The 20,109-nt window shown below is 42.3% G+C and overlaps 1 protein-coding gene across 1 annotated transcript in view; it reads right to left on the bottom strand.

The window, feature by feature from the left end:
* The window catches only part of rxfp2l (relaxin family peptide receptor 2, like), a 73,487-nt gene that overhangs the window by 16,803 nt on the left and 36,575 nt on the right, over positions 1 to 20,109 (bottom strand). The window contains 5 exon segments of the mRNA XM_067438586.1: positions 8,466 to 8,537; positions 13,789 to 13,860; positions 14,118 to 14,189; positions 16,283 to 16,354; positions 17,852 to 17,923. Of these exon segments, the coding sequence (XP_067294687.1) occupies positions 8,466 to 8,537; positions 13,789 to 13,860; positions 14,118 to 14,189; positions 16,283 to 16,354; positions 17,852 to 17,923 (360 nt within the window).

Genomic DNA, 20,109 nt, shown 5'->3' with positions numbered 1-20,109 from the left:
CAGCCTGAGCAGAATATCTGTTCCCGTCTGCTCTTAAATCGTCTGTTTCACTCCAGCACACAAGCAGTTCTGTTGTCATTTTTGCTCCTTCAAACTCATCAGGTTTGTGAAATGCAGAGCTAACCTTCTATTAATGTCACAGTCTGGGGTGGGCCCGTCTCAGATCAAAAGTGAATTTTTTAGTGCGGCCGATATCTGCAAAGTAACAATCCCGAATACCTCATCTCCACATCAAAGTGCAGACAGGTTCAGCGTGAGGATCAGCACTCACTTCAGTACAGCATCTCTTAGCATGCGGCAGATCTTTTGTTCAGTGCTTGTGTGGAGGCGACTCATTCCTCATAAAGAAATGATGGCATTCCATTTAAAACAACTCTGAAGGCCTACACTCTACTGCTTTTTTGTTTTTTTTAATTTCATTTTTATTTCTCCGGAGGGGAGCAGAACTGTTCTGCAGATATTAAATCTGATGGAAGAAAAGTTAAAGATAATTTTGCAAGCAGAGAGAGGCACGTTAATCTTGTCGCCTGTGAACAATCAACAGTATAAGTTGAGCTTTATTTACCAGCAGGTTTGACTTTTCAAATGCAGTAATCACACAACCTCCAACTGACAACCACCATCCAGCCTACATTCAAGAGTAAATACCTCTCTCTGCTCTCTTGTTCTCTATCTCGCTCAGAGGGCGTGTTGTGTGACTTACTGGTTTAATGGAGGTTTTTATTGTGTTCGTCTTGAGAGACTATGATGCTCAAGGAATTTGTAACATGCTGATAACTCCACAGAGGGCACACAAATGCATCTCTCTCTCTCTCTCCCTCTCCCCCTCTCTCTCTCTCTCTCTCTCTCTCTCTCTCTCTCTCTCTCTCTCTCTCTCTCTCTCTCTCTCTCTCTCTCTCTCTCTCTCTCTCTCTCTCTCTCTCTCTCTATATATATATATATATATATATATACAGTATTGTTCAAAATAATAGCAGTACAATGTGACTAACCAGAATAATCAAGGTTTTTCGTATATTTTTTTATTGCTACGTGGCAAACAAGTTACCAGTAGGTTCAGTAGATTCTCAGAAAACAAATGAGACCCAGCATTCATGATATGCACGCTCTTAAGGCTGTGCAATTGGGCAATTAGTTGAAAGGGGTGTGTTCAAAAAAATAGCAGTGTGGCATTCAATCACTGAGGTCATCAATTTTGTGAAGAAACAGGTGTGAATCAGGTGGCCCCTATTTAAGAATGAAGCCAACACTTGTTGAACATGCATTTGAAAGCTGAGGAAAATGGGTCGTTCAAGACATTGTTCAGAAGAACAGCGTACTTTGATTAAAAAGTTGATTAGAGAGGGGAAAACCTATAAAGAGGTGCAAAAAATGATAGGCTGTTCAGCTAAAATGATCTCCAATGCCTTAAAATGGAGAGCAAAACCAGAGAGACGTGGAAGAAAACGGAAGACAACCATCAAAATGGATAGAAGAATAACCAGAATGGCAAAGGCTCAGCCAATGATCACCTCCAGGATGATCAAAGACAGTCTGGAGTTACCTGTAAGTACTGTGACAGTTAGAAGACGTCTGTGTGAAGCTAATCTATTTTCAAGAATCCCCCGCAAAGTCCCTCTGTTAAAAAAAAGGCATGTGCAGAAGAGGTTACAATTTGCCAAAGAACACATCAACTGGCCTAAAGAGAAATGGAGGAACATTTTGTGGACTGATGAAAGTAAAATTGTTCTTTTTGGGTCCAAGGGCCACAGGCAGTTTGTGAGACGACCCCCAAACTGTGAATTCAAGCCACAGTACACAGTGAAGACAGTGAAGCATGGAGGTGCAAGCATCATGATATGGGCATGTTTCTCCTACTATGGTGTTGGGCCTATTTATCGCATACCAGGGATCATGGATCAGTTTGCATATGTTAAAATACTTGAAGAGGTCATGTTGCCCTATGCTGAAGAGGACATGCCCTTGAAACGGTTGTTTCAACAAGACAATGACCCAAAACACACTAGTAAACGGGCAAAGTATTGGTTCCAAACCAACAAAATTAATGTTATGGAGTGGCCAGCCCAATCTCCAGACCTTAATCCAATTGAGAACTTGTGGGGTGATATCAAAAATGCTGTTTCTGAAGCAAAACCAAGAAATGTGAATGAATTGTGGAATGTTGTTAAAGAATCATGGAGTGGAATAACAGCTGAGAGGTGCCACAAGTTGGTTGACTCCATGTCACACAGATGTCAAGCAGTTTTAAAAAACTGTGGTCATACAACTAAATATTAGTTTAGTGATTCACAGGATTGCTAAAAAAAAAAATGTTTGTACAAAATAGTTTTGAGTTTGTACAGTCAAAGGTAGACACTGGTATTTTTTTTAACACACCCCTTTCAACTAATTGCCCAATTGCACAGCCTTAAGAGCGTGCATATCATGAATGCTGGGTCTTGTTTGTTTTCTGACAATCTACTGAACCTACTGGTAACTTGTTTGCCACGTAGCAATAAAAAATATACTAAAAACGTACTCGGTTACTTTCGTAACCTCGGTTCCCTGAGAGAGAGGAACGAGTATTACGTATGGGAAAAACTCCTTTTCTCGAGAATATGAAGCAAAACTTTAATAAAGGTATCCATGTAAAGCGCAGTGCCGCTGAACGGCCATAGCTCAGCGCGAGGAGCGCTCTGATTGGCCGGGCCACGGCAACTGCAGGAACCTATGGTGAGGCGGCTGAGAGGAATGAGCCAATGGGGGGTGTTCCAGAAGCCCGCCGAAAAAAGGTGCTTATATTTGCATACAGGAGGCTATATAAAGCCCTAATTTCGCCATAGGTGTCAGGTTTTTAGATCGACTGAAGCGATACCTGAGAAGCATAAACACGGCACGGAACGTAATACTCGTTCCTCTCTCTCAGAGAACCGAGGTTACGAAAGTAACCGAGTACGTTCCCTTTCGAGAGAGGTTCCTCGTATTACGTATGGGAACACAATGTAAAGCGCCGTGTGTGCTGACTGAACCAGTATGCCCAAAGCACATGTAAATAACCCCAGAGACACCGAAGAGGCGGCTATAAGGGGGGATGAAGAACCGGAAGAGTCGGTTCGTTTGAACGGCTGATCGGACATAGTCGGATCTTGTGATAAATGAAAAGTGCTTAAGGACTGATGTGTACAGGCCAAAACTAAAGGCAATCTGTTTACCAGGGTCAAGATAGAGCCTAGATGGAGAGAAGCCCTGCTTGTAGAGCTGGAACCTCCAATTTAAAGAATCTGATAAAAGTGGACGGAGAGGCCCAGCCTGCCGCCGCACAGATATCTTCCAAAGAAATGCCACACGACCAAGCCCAAGATGAGGCCATGCCTCTAGTGGAGTGGGCTTTAACGCCTATAGGGCAAGTCAGGTTTTTAGACTCATATGCCAGCGCGATCGCGTCCACTATCCAGTGTGAGAGTCTTTGCTTCGTGACAGCACAACCTTTAGTGCGGCCGCCGAAGCAGACAAACAGCTGGTCCGACTGCCTGAAGGGGGAGGAGCGCTCCAGATACAGTCTCAAAGCTCTGACCGGGCAGAGTAGATTCGCGTCCTGTTCACCCTGAGATGCGGGTAAAGGAAGCAGAGTAATAACCTGTGCTCTAAAAGGGGTAGAAAGCACTTTGGGTATAAAACCATGTCTCGGTTTAAGAACAACTTTGGAGTTGTTGGGCTCGAACTCGAGACAGGACGGACTCACTGAGAGTGCGTGTAAGTCACTCACACGTTTAACCGAGGCCAGAGCCAGCAGAAACGCGGTTTTGAGTGATAAAAGCTTTATGGTCGCGGTCTGGAGAGGCTCGAAGGGGGGACCCTTCATAGCGTCTAGAACCACCGCAAGGTCCCAAATAGGAACCGAGGGGGGGCGGGGGGGGGGGGTTCAATCTCCTGGCCCCTTTAAGAAAACGTACAATGAGCTCACTTTTCCCTAGTGAATGTCCCGCGACCTGAGCGTGGTTAGCTGCTATGGCGGCGACATAAACTTTGAGCGTGGAGGGGGAACGACCCGCGTTCAGTAGCTCTTGGAGAAAAGCGAGCACTTCTGTTGTTTCGCATGAGCATGCGTCGATATTTCGGACGGCACACCAGTTAGAAAACACTGACCACTTCAGAGTATAGAGCCGCCTCGTCGAGGGGGCTCTAGCTTCCGCTATAGTGTTCATAACTCTGTCAGAGAGGTTTCCCGATACCAGTTGATGGGCCATACGTGGAGGGCCCATAGTTCGGGACTGGGATGCCAGACCCCCCCCTTCGCCTGCGTGAGGAGGTCTTTCCTCAGCGGAACGGGCCATGGGGCTGTGTCTGACAGCTGGATCAGATCGGAGAACCACGTTCGGTTCCTCCAGAGCGGGGCTATTAAAAGCACCGCGGATGCCGTCTCCCTGATTTTCTTGATGGTTTGTGGTAGCATCGCGATCGGGGGGAAAGCATATAGCGGGAGGCTGGGCCAGACATGGGCCAGGGCATCCCTGCGTTTGGAGAAAAATATTGGGCAGTGAGTGTTGTCTTCTGAGGTGAAGAGATCCACTTTCGCTCTGCCGAAGGTGTTCCAAATTAAGAGAACCGTTTGCGGATGAAGAGACCATTCCCCTGGGGGAATGGTTCTCCTGGATAACATATCCAGACCCACATTCAGAATACCTGGCACGTGAGCCGCCCTCAGGGAGCTCAGGTTGTGCTCTGCCCATAAAAGGAGATGCTTCGCCATGCGGTGAAGGGAATATGATCTCAGGCCGCCCTGGCGATTTATGTACGCTACCACCGACATGTTGTCTGAACGAACCAAGACGTGGTGGTTCTTTATATGTGGAAGGAAAGCTCTCAGCGATAAGGCGACCGCTTTCATCTCTAGACAGTTTATGCCCATAAGCACGCACCTCCGATACCACTCTGTCCTCGTCCAAGGAGCCAAAGTTTTGACAACGCTGTGGCTCACTCTGACGGGAAAACGGCCCCATTTCCATGCATAAGGAGGGACACGGGCGCGTAGCCAACGCTGGAGGGGGCGCATGTGTAGCAGTCCCAGCCTGAGCACTGACGATGCCGAGGCCATAAGGCCGAGCATTCTCTGAAAGTGTTTCAGGGGAACGCGAGTTCCGGCTTTGAATGAAGTCGCCATGTTCTGGACGGATAGTGCGCGCTGTATCGTTAGCCGCGCGTTCATGAGTCTCGAGTCTAGAACAATGCCCAGAAAAGATATCTTTTGAGTGGGTGACATCGAGCTCTTGGCGATATTGATCCTGAGACCCAAACAGTCTAAATGGTTGAGGAGCCAGGATCTGTGTGTTAGTAGTTTTGCTCGAGACTGGGCTATCACTAGCCAGTCGTCGAGGTAGTTGAGCACCCGCATCCCTTTCAGCCTGAGCGGGGCTAATGCCGCGTCCATACATTTCGTAAACGTGCGGGGCGCCAGGGATAAGCCGAATGACAGGACCGTGTACTGATAAGCCTGCCCCTCGAAGGCGAATCTCAAGAATGGCCTGTGGTGGGGGGCTACCTGCACGTGAAAGTACGCATCTTTCAGATCTATCGTGAAAAACCAGTCCCCAGGGCGAATGTGCGCGAGGATCTGTTTCACCGCTAGCATTTTGAAAGAGCGAGTCATCAGAGCTTTGTTCAAATGCCTTAGATCTAGGATGGGCCTGAGCTCTCCGTCCTTCTTCGGAACGAGAAAGTATCGGCTGTAGAAGCCCGACTCGCTTTTGGAAGGGGGGACGGGCTCCACCGCTCCCTTCTCTACCAGTTTCAAAATCTCGGTGCGAAGCACGTGACTGACGCTGCTTCTCACCGAGGTCTCGACCACGGCGCAAAAGCGCGGGGGCCTGCGAACGAACTGTAGCGAGTAGCCCCTTTTTACTATGTTCATAACCCAATTTGATACCCCGGGCATGGCTTGCCAGGCCTGAGCCCGACACGATAGCGGCTGGAGCCGGCGCGGATAAGGGTCGCCTACTAGAGGGAACTCGGTAGCGCTGCCATTTTGTGCTTGAGACATAGAGGGGGTAGTGCTTATGTGTGGCGGCGTGCACTGTGGAGTGGGCGCCGGGACATTTATAGCATGGGTGGGAGGGGTGAATGAGTGTAGGAGTGCAGACTGATGTGTGGGCACATTTACTACAGAGAAAAAGCTCTTTTTGAGATTTATTTGGGTCGCCGTGATAACGGCGTTTGTGTGCAGGCGAGTGCGTTTGACAACGGGCTCGTTGGCTGCTAAACTGAGGTCGGCAGTCACCTGGGTGCAGGGAACTGGGAGACCGGGAGGGAGAGATGGGGGTCCGGCTGAGGCGAGACCTGACCATCTGCTTTTTATCCCTGCGGCTAGGACGGCTTCGGAGGCTCGGGGTTCAACACAAGCCTGGGTCGAGGTCCCCGGCGTTCAGGCCGACTGCTGCGGTTCGCGGAGCGGGAACGTTGGCGCGGTCCCGAAGAGGAGCGAGGCCGGGAAGGTGGCTCTGCTGGCTTAGCGGGTTGAGAAGGCGGGGGTCTACCTCGAGAGCGTCCCTGGCCTGAAGACGAGTTGGAGCGCTTAGGCAGGAAATGCCTCATAGCCTGCGAAGCCTTTTGCGCGTCGGTGAAACGCTCCGCGAAACCCACGACTGACGGCCCGAAGAGACCGGTAGTGGAGATGGGGGCGTCCAAGAAGGAGGCTTTATCCGCGTCCTTCATTTCGGTCAAATTCAGCCAAAGGTGCCTCTCTAAGACCGTCAGGTTAGCCATATTTTTCCCGATGGCTTGTGCAGTGGCTTTAGTGGCGCGAAGGGCCAAGTCCGTCGCGCTGCGAAGGTCCTTCAAAACCTCGGAGTCGGGGACAGACTCATCCAAGGAGCGGAGAAGTCTGGCCTGGAACACCTGAAGGACGGCCATGGTGTGAAGGGACGGCCGCGGAAGCCTGGCCAGCGGAGGCATATGCCCGGCCAGCGAGAGCAGAAGTGGTGCGGCAGGGCTTGGACGGGTGCTGAGCCCTGGACTGCCATCCTCTGGAGGAGGAGGGTGGGCAGAGGTGCGCGGCGACAGCCTCCTCGAGGGGGGGAAGAGACTCATAGCCTTTTTCCTTAGTGCCGTCGACAATGGAGAGCGCTGGGGAAAAGGCGGATCTAGCGCGAGCAGAGTAGGGCGACTTCCACGACTTCGTAAGCTCGTCGTGCACCTCAGGGAAGAAAGGCGCGGGCTTCTGAGGAGAAGAGAGGCGGCGGCTTTCCAGGAACCACTCGTCCAATCTGCTGCGCGTCGGCTCATCGGGCTGGGACCACTCGAGCCCGAGGTCTTCCACGGCCCTGGAGAGCACGCGGATGAGTTCCGCGTCGACATTAGATTTGCCGCTCGTGGCGGTCTGCGTCGAAGCGGGGGGCTCCGAGACGGAAGCTGACCACTCGCTACCAGAAGCGGCTGTGGAGAGGCTGTCCTCATCATCCTCTGGCGACGGGCCACCGAAGGAAACCGAACAGGCCGCTGCATGAGAGGGACGCTGTTCCTCCTGGGTGAAGGTGACCGGCGATGGCGAGGCACGCGGGGAGTCATCCGGCGTGCAGTCGCCAGACCGTTCCGGCAGTCTCTGGTCGGGGCGTTTCTTGCGGCGCGGCCCAGCGGCAGGAGGAGGGACCTGGTCGAAGGTGGCGAGGCGAGCCCTTAGGGTCTGCAGCGCCATCTCATCGCACTCGGGGCAGCCGCCCTGAGAGAGTGCGAGCTGCGCGTGGTCCCGTCCAAGGCATGCCACACAGATGACGTGACGGTCGCCGCCAAGGAGAGGAGCTCTGCAAGAGCCGCAGGAAATGCGAGGCATTTGAAACAACGCCCCGCGCTCTTTTAGGAGAAGAGAGTAAAAGGATACGATCGCCGGATGGCGTAGCTGGAACGGCGGAGAAGGTGGAGAGGGAGTCCGTCGTCCTCAGCTGCAGGTTCCGCTGGTGCCTTTTCGACGGCGGTTGCTTCTTCCGGAGGTCAGCGAAGGTATCGCTGAAGGAGATAAAATCTGACACCTATGGCGAAATTAGTCCTGTATGCAAATATAAGCACCTTTTTTCGGCGGGCTTCTGGAACGCCCCCCATTGGCTCGTTCCTCTCAGCCGCCTCACCATAGGTTCCTGCAGTCGCCGTGGCCCGGCCAATCAGAGTGCTCCTCGCGCTGAGCTATGGCCGTTCAGCGGCACTGCGCTTTACATGGATACCTTTATTAAAGTTTTGCTTCATATTCTCGAGAAAAGGAGTTTTTCCCATACGTAATACGAGGAACCTCTCTCGAAAGGGAACCTTGATTATTCTGGTTAGTCACATTGTACTGCTATTATTTTGAACAAGACTGTATATATATATATATACATATACACATACACACACACACAAGATGGCATAAGAAGTAAACATACACACACACACAAGATGGCATAAGAAGTAAACATAGAAAGTAACCTAATCTAAGTTTTACAGTAGAATTTGTGTATGCTCACATGTGAGTAAGGTTAGTCAGGGGCCGGAACATCCTGATGCTGATGTTGGGAATCTCCACCTCTTCCATACTCCTGCACACAGAATAGACAGATGCAGATTTGACCTACATCAGGTGTTTTTTATCCAGAACAGAAAAACACAACACATTTGCCCAATACAATTAGAGAACAGGGGCCTCTACCATGATGGTAGTTCAACAAACTCAGGGTTACAGGGTTAGTTTCGAGTTGACGAAACCAAACCAATCTATTCAGACTTTGTTGGTACCATGATGCTGATCATCAGTTTTCTCTGTCAACTCAGGCTTTGATTGTGAGTTTAGGAGTTTAGCTGTGACATCAGCACTGAACAGCCAATCACGCACTGTGGATCAGTGGAACCGAGATTCGCTTCTCGCGAGAGAAGCAGTGAGATTCATTTATCTATTCTGCAGAATATTACATGATTTAAAAATGTTAAGAATTTAAACAAATTTACACAGCAAGAAGAAAATAGCTGTTTATGAAAGAGGACAACTTAAAGACAAAATATTATACGTCAATGCAAGTAAAAGATATGAAGTTAGTTTAGTTGATATATAGAGAGAATTGAACATTTAAGCTCAGTAAGCTTATTTTTAAATAGCTTTATTTACTGATTTTAAACCTTATTTGTATGACTTTATATAGGCTATTTATATTAATTTTAACAAAGTGCCTATTAATGATTGATTAACTAAAATGATAAATGTGTAATTGATTAAGGGTATAATAATTACATAATATTATAATTATATCTAAATCATTTCAAATTATTATTATTATAACAGGTTATATGCAGGAATCCTGAAATTAATTTCAAGACCTTTTTAAGACTTTTTGAAGACCTTCTCAAAAAAATTTAAGACCTCATCGCACTTCAAGTTCTAATCAGCAACAAACCTTTAACTTAATGAACAGTAGTAGAATGTAGAATTTAAATCTCTATCGTAGGCCAATTTTGTATTGTTTATATTGCATATCGGTTTCGCAACGTATGGAGGGCGACACATCACCTAACCACGCATTTCGCAAAATACGTGACGTCACCTGTAGACGGCGCTTGCCAGGAATAAAAATGAACTTTTTTTGTCCACCGGCCACTGTGGCTGGTGGATTTCAAAATCTACACCAGCCACTCAATGGTTTTACCAGCCACTTTCTTGTTTGTAACCGACAATGTGTAACTGCATTTGAAGATTAATACCACAAGCTCTACAATACTTAAGCAGTTTATTTAATCTCGTCTCAATGAAATACTGACATTTTCTCTTTCACACAAACCATGAACTGATAAACATTTCATTAAATGAGTAGCGCTCTGTGAGCTCTTTTTTTTTACCTGGATGTGGCATTTGGATGATTCATGAGCTTTTAAGACTTCCAGTTTTAGGTTTTTGGTCCCAACAATGAAACTATTAGTTTTGGAAGCTATTAGTTTTTAGTATCTTCTGAAGCATGTTGATGACATACCGAGCAGAACATTATCAGCAGCGATGTACCGAAATCAAAATTCTTGGCCAAAACCCAAAAAAGAGGAAGCCAAGGTGAAAACTGAAACACCGAAAGGAATTATGACAATTCTAAGTACCATTGCATTTATGGCTAATGCTATGACTGTGTAACTTTACTAAAAATCAAGGCATTGCAATTGCATAAATTAATATTAAAGTTTCAAATAATAAATCATTTACAAATTATGCAAATATGTATTTAGCACACTGCAACAATGCACAGTATAAAATAAAATTCAAACTAAAATGTTTAACTTGAGCTCCCTCATGTGTACATTAAATAACAATGTACAGGCCTACTGGCCAGCAGAAAGCTACAGAAATTGAATAAAGTAATCAAATGTAAAATAACTGTTACCAACGGGTTGATCTTTGGAAATACGGGTTGATCTTTGGTTGACCAATCAGCGGAAAGGGACATTTCTTGAAAGCCAACACTTGGAAATCGAATATTCAAGCTTTTTATCCATATTCTATCCCTGAAACTAAACATTTAAAATCAAGCCGAATTCTCGTTTTTTTTTTTTTAATTTGAAAAAATGAAAAATAAATAAATGAACCGTTTTCTAATTTTTCAACTTGATATAAAATCGAAAAATGAATGGACGCAAAAGTACACGGACCTAAAAAGTCGCAATTTCTTTTTTTATTTAGTGGCGGAAACGGGCTTCCATAGAGGGCCGTTGCCCGGCTGTCAACAAAAAAAAGTGTGGCCCCTTTAAGAGATGCGCATTCCTGCCGGTATTTTGTGTGTGCCTGGCGAACTCTGCCGCGATTCACGCGAACAGTGTGAGAAACACGGGCTCAAGAGCGCTCTTGTTCATAACCTGCATATTCATTTTAGGTATTGCACATTTTTTTCATGGCCCGAAGTTGGAGAATTTGAGATCAGCCATAAAGGATGCAAACTGCAAACATTAAAGGTCCCATGGCATGAATTTTTTTATTTTATGAGGTTTTTCAACATTTATACGAGTTCTCTAGCCTGCATATTGTCCTCAAGTGGCTATAAATGTTGATTGGTGTAAATCAAGTTCAGGCTGTCTTTCTCTGCCTTTGAGAAAATGAGAGCGCAGACGAGCTGATCTTGAATTCTCCTGTTATGACATCATACCAGGAAAGGTTTCTTCCCCTTCCTCTGCTTTGCCCGCCCAGAGAATTAGTAGAGAATGGATTCAGTTTATCAGTCGCGATGTCAGCACAGGTTTTACCGTAAGGATTCAACAGCACCGCCACAAACAGTGAGTAGCAGTGTTCATTAATGCCTGATCTGGGATCAGTGATTTCTGATGCATAGCTAATCATTCAAGTTCACACAAACTTTCTTTCCAAATAGTTTAAAACTGTCAGTCCCACCACTGGCCGTCTTGATGCAACAGTGAATCAAGCCAGTGACAAAAAAACAACTTCACACTTTTCTGTAAGTAGCATGAAACAAATATGCGATTTAAATGATTAAACTAGAGAGAGCAATCAAAGAACACTCTTTATAATGATTGGATCTGTCTATCACACGTATATCTGCAGTGCACACTTGTCCAAACTGCCGTTTGAATGACGATGCTATAGTTATCATAGACAGTAAAAAAAAAATGGACAGAGCGTTCCCATAGACTTCAACGGCAAAATGTGAAGTCAAATACGGGTCTTACGGGTGTGGAACGACATTAGGGTGAGTCTTTAATGACATACATTTCATTTTTGGGTGAACTAACCCTTTAATGGTGGTACCTAAAACCCAGGATTGGTTCAAACTAAGCTTAAACATATCTGGCTAGCCAGCTAAACCGGCTTCATGGTATAGGCCCCTGGTGAATAATGCAGTTCTGAACAAGAATTTCACTAAACATCTCAACTACATCTGTGGAATGACACACACTATTCACTGTGCGAGAAACCGAACAGTATTTTTGTTATTTTTTTACCTCATATCCCGACGAGTCTCATCAAGAGTTCCCATCAGCAGTAACTTCTGTCTGATGAAGTCAAGCTGGCGCGACCATGTAGATTCCTGATTCGATCGGTCTGCGCAGGCACAACTGAGGCTTCTATAAATATATATATATATATATATATATATATATATATATATATATATATATATATATATATATATATATATATGATCGCACCAACTTGACTTCATCAGGCGGAAGTTACTGCCGATGGGAAAACTTGATGAGACTTGTCGGGATATGAGGTAAAAAAATAATATAAATACTGTTCGGTTTCTCAGAGAAACCGATCGGTTCGTGTCTTAACAAATCAATATGTCGTGAGGAGCAGCAGGGTTTTTGTGCACGTTGCCTAAGCATGTTTTTTTGTTTTGTTTGTTTTGCTCTCATAGACTTGTTTCCTATTCACCCCATTATATGACTGGCACACAGCAACGGTTGGAGTTAAAAATATTCAGTTGCGTTCTACTGAAGAAACAAAGACACCTACATGTTGGATGCACTGGGGGTAAGCAGATAAACATTTAATTTTCATTTTTGGGTGAACTAACCCTTTAATTGTTTTCGCAGATTATTGAACGGATATTGTTTTGACAACGTTTTCGTCTGTACACGATGGAAAGGAAAAACATTTCTGTTTTTAGTACATTGCTGTTGTGTAAACTTAAATAAATGTAATAAGTAAAATAAATAGCATTATAATATCAATATAGAATACATTATCAAAGGTTAAGAATCTGATTATTTTTTTCATTTGCTCTCTGTTCCTTTCTTGCCATGATGCCTGGAATTGTCAATTTCTGACCCAGCCGGATTCAATGGGGATTGAATGAGTGAGTGGGCTTGTAGAGAACTGCAAATTTATGGCCATTAAGCTGTTCCTGGATCTATGTCCTTTCATAACCTAGAACACCATTCCTATCAACCAATTGCTGGCGTCTGACTAGATATAGGATTATAGTTAGGGTTCACACTAAGTTAAATTTCAAATACCCTTAGAAAAATCATAAACTAGATTTATATAAATGTCTCAGTTGTTTCTCCTAGACTGAAAGGAGATCAAATCAAGAGCAAATGGCAACTTTTACTTTTGTTTAATGTCCTGCTACTTGGATTTTTCTGCTTAGATCCTCGAAATCTCAGTTGGACTCTTCCAAAAGTTTCAGAAGATCTCATTTATTTTACATCTCTATAATGTTTATGCAAGAAATTGTTTAATTTGGTTCCATTTATATTTTGTACATAAGGGTTATAAGGAGTCTCCTGCTCTTCTGAGCAATAAAAAATGTCTTCTGAGTAAGGATATGACAGGCAGGAAAGATTGAATTTCCAGAAACAACATATGATGTCGGTCCAGGAACATGTCCTACTTCTGTAAATCACGTGGTGCAGGTCTACAGAGCTCAAACCAGCAGAAGTGTGAAAGTGACACTGAGCTGCTTCACTCCAAGACACTGTGTAGAAAATGCCAGGACCTGAACACTTTTCAAAACTGCACAACCTCCAATAACAAGCAAATATTTACATAAATTCCACCCATTTTTCAAAACCCTACTCTTAGAATGAAAGCAATCAACTAATATTAAAACGTATATGTGTTTGTAACCATTAATGGCTACCTAATCACAATCTAAATAGCTGAAATATTTAATTATTCTCTGATTAACAGTCTGAGGTCGATCACATGCTGAGATTGATAGCCATGTACCAGACCATGCAAATATGATGTAGATTTCTGCAAACATTGTGCACACATTATTAAATACAAGCTCTCTCCTGATACACAGCATCAATATAATAACATGACTAATGTTGTATTTACTCATGTTTACTCACAGTGACTGCAAATTCACCAAAGTGTCAAACTGATTGCTGTATATGTGCGCCAGGGGATTGTTGGAGATATTTCTATAACAAACACACACACAAACAGTAAAATAGTTATTGATAAAGTCCATTATACGCTTCTGTGATTCATAAGGCCTGTCACTTTATCCAAAGATGCTTTCAACCAATCAATGAATCACTGGTCAGACCAGCACAAGTGAATAACACTGAGGTACCTCAAGAAAAATATTGTTTAGCTTTTAAGCATAAAACAAGGAGTTTTAAAAAACACAATTTGCACCATAAAGAAAAGAGAGAGAATAAAGAATGGCTCTCACAGCTGTTTGAGGTTCTGGAGGTGCTGGAACAGAGATGGAGGCAGGTCTTTAATCTGGTTCATAGACACGTCTCTGTAAATCAAATCACAAAAAACTCAGCAGCTCATTTTTCACCTTAATCATTCACAAAATAAATAAGATTGGGGGGGGGGGGGTGTCTTAAATAGAATCTTTGTTCCAACACTTGTGCTTATCTGGGCTTATATGGGCATTTCCACCATAATTAAGTAAAAAAATATTATTCTTTAAGTCGAAATAATGAGAAAATTTCTCGAAATATTGACTAAGCATCTCAAAATAATGAGAAACTTTCTTGAAATAATGACTTAACATCTCGAAATAATGAGAAACTTTCTCGAAATAATGACTAAGCATCTCGAAATAATGAGAAACTTTCTTGAAATAATGAGAAACTATCTCGAAATAATGAGAAACTTTCTTGAAATAATGAGAAACTTTCTCAAAATAATGAGAAACTTTCTTGAAATATTGACTTAACATCTGGAAATAATGAGAAACTTTCTCAAAATAATGAGAAACTTTCTTGAAATATTGACTTAACATCTGGAAATAATGAGAAACTTTCTCGAAATAATAACTTAACATCTCGAAATAATGAGAAACTTTCTCGTAATGTTGACTTAACATCTCGAAATAATGAGAAACTTTCTCAAAATAATGAGAACATTTCTCGTAATATTGACTTAACATCTCGAAATAATGAGAAACTTTCTCGTAATATTGACTTAGTTTCTTATTATTTCGAGATGTTAAGTCAATATTACGAGAAAGTTTCTCATTATTTTGAGATGTTAAGTCAATATTTCGAGAAAGTTTCTCATTATTTTGACTTAAAGAATCATATTTTTTCACTCAACTGGAGAGGAAATGGGCATTTCCGGGGCTAAACATAAGTGGGATCACTTCAACCCGCGGACATGGAAACACACCCCGCGGCAACAGTGTTAAAGTAGCCCAATTCCACGAGAAAAGCGCAGACTTCAGAAACCTGTTTCCTGAAAGGGTACTGTCGCTAATCTTCCGCACTGTCGCTAATCTGACAAAATGATGTCAGGCAGGTGGTAATAATTGCTTTTGATTAATTATTTTGAAATCGAATGAATGCTATGTTTTTTTGCTATAGGCTAAATTATAGACATGACATCTGAGAACTAATTCTTATTTTTCAGTCATAGGCTCGTTCTTACATAGTCCGCACATGCGCACTCTTCAAAAATGACAAACTAAAAGACTAAATGACATTTGTATACATTCAAAATAAAATATATAGATTGTACTGAATGCCAGCTTGCTTATTTTGCTCAAGATAGCGATGTATAAAATCCACATGTCATGTAATCAAGAACATGCTTCTAACCACAGCTCGAGATCTGTCATTGCAATCACACAAGCGTGCAAGGCTGTTTGCAAATGTTCGTTCGTTGGAACGATGATTTTGGGAAACACCGACTGGTTGAACTATGCTGATATCGACGGAACTTGCGACCATTTGTTGGCTAACGTACATTTGGAAAAAAACGCACCCCAGGCTGATATTATTTACACAAAGGAGGTTTCTCTCTCTGTCTTTCTCTCTATGCCTTCAAATTTCAGTAGAGATAAGATTGTTCATGCTGATTTTTTTCCTCTATTCAAAGCAAACACGTGACCAGGGCTGCCTGTCTGGTTCCAAAAAATAAGGAAAATGTGCTTCATATAGATAACGTGCACTATATTCTAAGTCTCCAGAAGCCATATGATAGTGTGAAAAACAGAATAAAACTGAACTTACTGACTCAAAATATTGGCCTTGAACTTAGTGGTCAAATCATCTGTGAATACCAACTTCAACCCTTTTCTGCTTTTCATTTCTTTTGCTTTTGTCGTATGGGAGATAGTTATGTAAATATCTCTTTTTTTATGTGTGTGTATTCCAGGGGAGAAAAAAAGAAATGTGGGTAAATTAGGGTGAATAAACGAGAATGAGAGTCAGAACTGAATTTTTTTTAGGTGAACTAACCCTTAAAATTCACAAATATGATCCTTTACTCTCTGTCGCACACATTTTTATAAGCAGTGACCTGAAAAAACGTATTAAAAAATAAATAAATCTAGGGACCACATTGAAATGAATGCCTTCACTTAGTGTGTGCATGTATACTCACAAGTCTATCAATTTTTGCATGTCTGCAAATGTTCCCTCTTCAATGGTGCTGATATGGTTTCTCCTCAACGCTCTAAACCACAAAAAGACATGCATAAGTCTCAAACTTATTCCCCTTTTCACCAAGGCCTTCAGTGCCGCATGATGAAGTCATATACATCTAAATGTAAATCAGCTCTATCTCTATCTCTGAGTCTTAAGAGAGTGTGAAGATCACACTTAAGAACTATCCGTATCATTATGTTCATGCTTCCGGGAATGATCTCAAACATTTTCTATAATGCTTGAATGCACACTAAGTGTCACAGTTTCAGTCTCAAAAGCAGTGGATGGATGAAGACATGAAATATGTATAGTTTTATAGAAATGTACTCTTCTGTGATAACTGAAACATCTTTGAATTGAGAAATGAGTGAGTGAATGAATAGGATCAGATATCACAACAAACACACTGTCACTTCAATCGATTCGAAAACATCCTGTACAAGTACAAAAGAGAATTCTCTCAGATGCTAGAATATTTATCCTTCAATGAAATGTAAATTTTCATCATGATGTCAATGGCAGTTCATTCAGTGATTATATGGAAATGAATCCTGTGGAAAATGAATTCCCTTAAAACCACATTGTTGCATACTCACAGTAGTTCACTGCTGAACAGGTTAGCAGTACATGCATCAAAGGAGAATAATGCAATTTATCTAATATTTTCTTATGCAACATCATTTCAGCCACATCTCCGATTATGTAAATCTACTGTATATACGGTACACAACTGCATTCTGTGGTGAAATTAAATTATTTTAGGGAACTGTCTCGCTAAAGCTACTTTAACTGAAAAAAATATGTATCTGATTACACACATTTAAATACAAAATTCACACTTTTCGCATAATTTTGATAGGACACACATGCAATATTTTGTTTACACACAGGTCGTATTTTATTTTAATTCATTATTGTTTTTGTATGGATGGATTTCGTAGTTTAAGATTGAAAGTCTGAATCTGGGGTAAAACTGCGACATATATAATGAAAAGGCATTTTAAAAAATTGCAAAAATAAATAAAGAAATATTTTTAAATCTGTTAGTTTTAATTCAAAACAACTCTAGGCCCATAAAAGTCATAGCAAAATTCAGTAGAAGAGTGAGAGAGAAGCTGTAGCGATATTGCGAGCTCCGTCCCTCAGGACAGAGTGTCCTTCAAATGTCACTGACAGATCAAATCAAAGACCTTACATCACAGCACCAGATATTTGTGATCCACATCAACATGTACATCTAAAACATGAATAATTATTGTAATTTATTCATTCCCGATGTCTTTAATCTGCTGAAGTCTTAAATTATTCAATTCAACCTAAATCTGCATTTATTTGTAAGTGTTTCCAGCCGAGCCGAGAGACACAGGAGGATCTTTAGATGAGTCCCACTTCTATCTCATTCTCCCACACTCAGCTGTGACAAATAAACAATCTATATTATAAACACCATGGATCCCACACAACAATCTTGCACTCCTGCACTTTACATTGTATGTTACTGTGTGTGTGGTTTGTGGATACTCACAAGACGGTGAGAGAGGAGCAGTTTTTAAAACTTGATGCCCAGAGAGATGAAATTCTATTACCCTCCATTTCCCTGAAACAACAAACACCTTCAGCTGATCACTGGAGTGTGTAGCATTGGAGTCAAAATGATTACAATTTTGGTTCAGATGGTCCATTTTAGTCATTTTACTTATAAGTAACTGAGTTTTGAGTCATTAGAGTATTAGTAGACTGTTAGTAGACAGTTTGGTTATGGTAGAGGTGTTAAGGTTCAGGTTAGTAAAATAATATGTTAACATAGTTGCCAAGTTACTTACAGTGGGGCAAAAAAGTATTCAGTCAGCCACCAATTGTGCAAGTTCTCCCACTTAAAATGATGAGAGAGGCCAATAATAGTCATCATAAACTTCAACTATGAGCGATAGAATGAGAAAATAAATCCAGAAAATTACATTGTCTGATTATTAAAGATTTTATTTGCAAATTATGGTGGAAATTAAGTATTTGGTCAATAACAATAGTTAATCTTAATATTTTGTTATATACCCTTTGTTGGCAATGACACAGGTCAAACGTTTTCTGGAAGTCACCACAAGGTTTTTACACTCTTGCAGGTATTTTGACCCATTCCTCCATAAAGATCATCTCTTGAGCAGTGATGTTTTTGGGCTGTCGCTGGGCAACACTCCCTCCAAAGATGTTCTATGGTGTTAAGATCTGGAGACTGGTTAGACCACTCCAGGACCTTGAAATATTTCTTACGAAGCCACTCCTTCGTTGCCCAGGCAGTGTGTTTGGGATCATTGTCATGCTGAAATTTCAAAATCTCACAATACATGGCCCCCTTCATTCTTTCCTTTACACAGATCAGTCATCCTGGTCCCTTTGCAGAAAAACAGCCCCAAAACATGATGTTTCCACCCCCAAGCTTCACAGTAGGTATGGTGTAACTCAGCATTCTTTCTCCTCCAAACACGACAAGTTGAGTTTTTACCAAAAAGTTATATTTTGGTTTCATCTGACCATAGAACATTCTCCCAATCCTCTTCTGGATCATCCAAATGCTCTTTAGCAAACTTCAGACAGGCCCGGACATGTACTGGCTTAATCAAAGGTACACGACTGGCACTTCGTAGTGTGTTACTGATGGTAGCCATTGTTACTTTGGTCCCAACTCTCTGCAGGTCATTCACTAGGTCCCCCCATATGGTTCTAAGATTTTTGCTCACTGTTCTTATGATAATTTTGACCCCACAGGGTGAGATCTTGTTTGGATCCCCAGATCAAGGGATATTATCAGTGGTCTTCTATGTCTTACATTTTCTAATAATCTCTCCCACAGTTGATTTCTTCCCACCAAGCTGCTTATCTATTGCCGATTCAGTCTTCTCAGCCTGGTGCTGGTCTAGAATTTAGTTTCTGGTGTCCTTTGACAGCTCTTTGGTCTTGGCCATAGTGGAGTTTGGAGTCTGACTGTTTGAGGTTGTGGACAGGTGTCTTTTATACTAATATCAAGGTCAAACAGGTGCTATTAATACAGGTAACGAGTGGAGGACAGATGAGCCTCTTAAAGAAGATGTTACAGGTCTGTAAGAGCCAGAAATGTAGCTTTGTTGTTGGTGACCAAATACTTATTTTCCACCATAATTTGCATTTAAATTATTTAAAAATTAGACACTTTGATTTTCTGGATTTATTTTCTCATTCTGTCTCTCATAGTTGAAGTGCACCCTTGATGAAAATTACAGGCCTCTCTCATCTTTTTAAGTGGGAGAACTTGCACAATTGGTGGCTGACTAAATACTTTTTTGCCCCACTGTATTTATAGAAGATTATCTGTTGGCCGACCATCGGAATAAATTGTTAGCAGATATTAAGTAGATATTCTACTAATATTCTAATGAGAGTTAGTTAGCAGAATTAGAGTTTACACTAAAACCAGTTTTACCAGTGAAAAAACAAACAAAAAAACATTTACAGAAACAAAGCTGCAAAATTGGCTCGTAATTCCACAATTAACTGACCCACTTAGTGCCCAAATTCGAAGATCAACAAAGTTGGAAAGCATGAAAGCCACAAAGTATTACTCCTAGCACCAGAGAAACCAGTAATAAGAGTAACCCACACAAACAAATGGCGATGGACCTTTTCTCAGATCCATTTTTATATTATTCTTAAACAACTGGATATTTTAGTGAATGAATGAGGCATCCCTATACTGGGGAGTTAGGACCCACGCAGACCACAGGTTGAACACCTCTGGATGTATAATGTCAG

This window comes from Pseudorasbora parva, chromosome 3, assembly GCF_024679245.1.
Source record: "Pseudorasbora parva isolate DD20220531a chromosome 3, ASM2467924v1, whole genome shotgun sequence".
Lineage (NCBI taxonomy): Eukaryota > Metazoa > Chordata > Actinopteri > Cypriniformes > Gobionidae > Pseudorasbora > Pseudorasbora parva.
The sequence above is the reverse complement of the archived record's forward strand: the minus strand, read 5'-3'. Positions and strand labels throughout refer to the sequence as shown.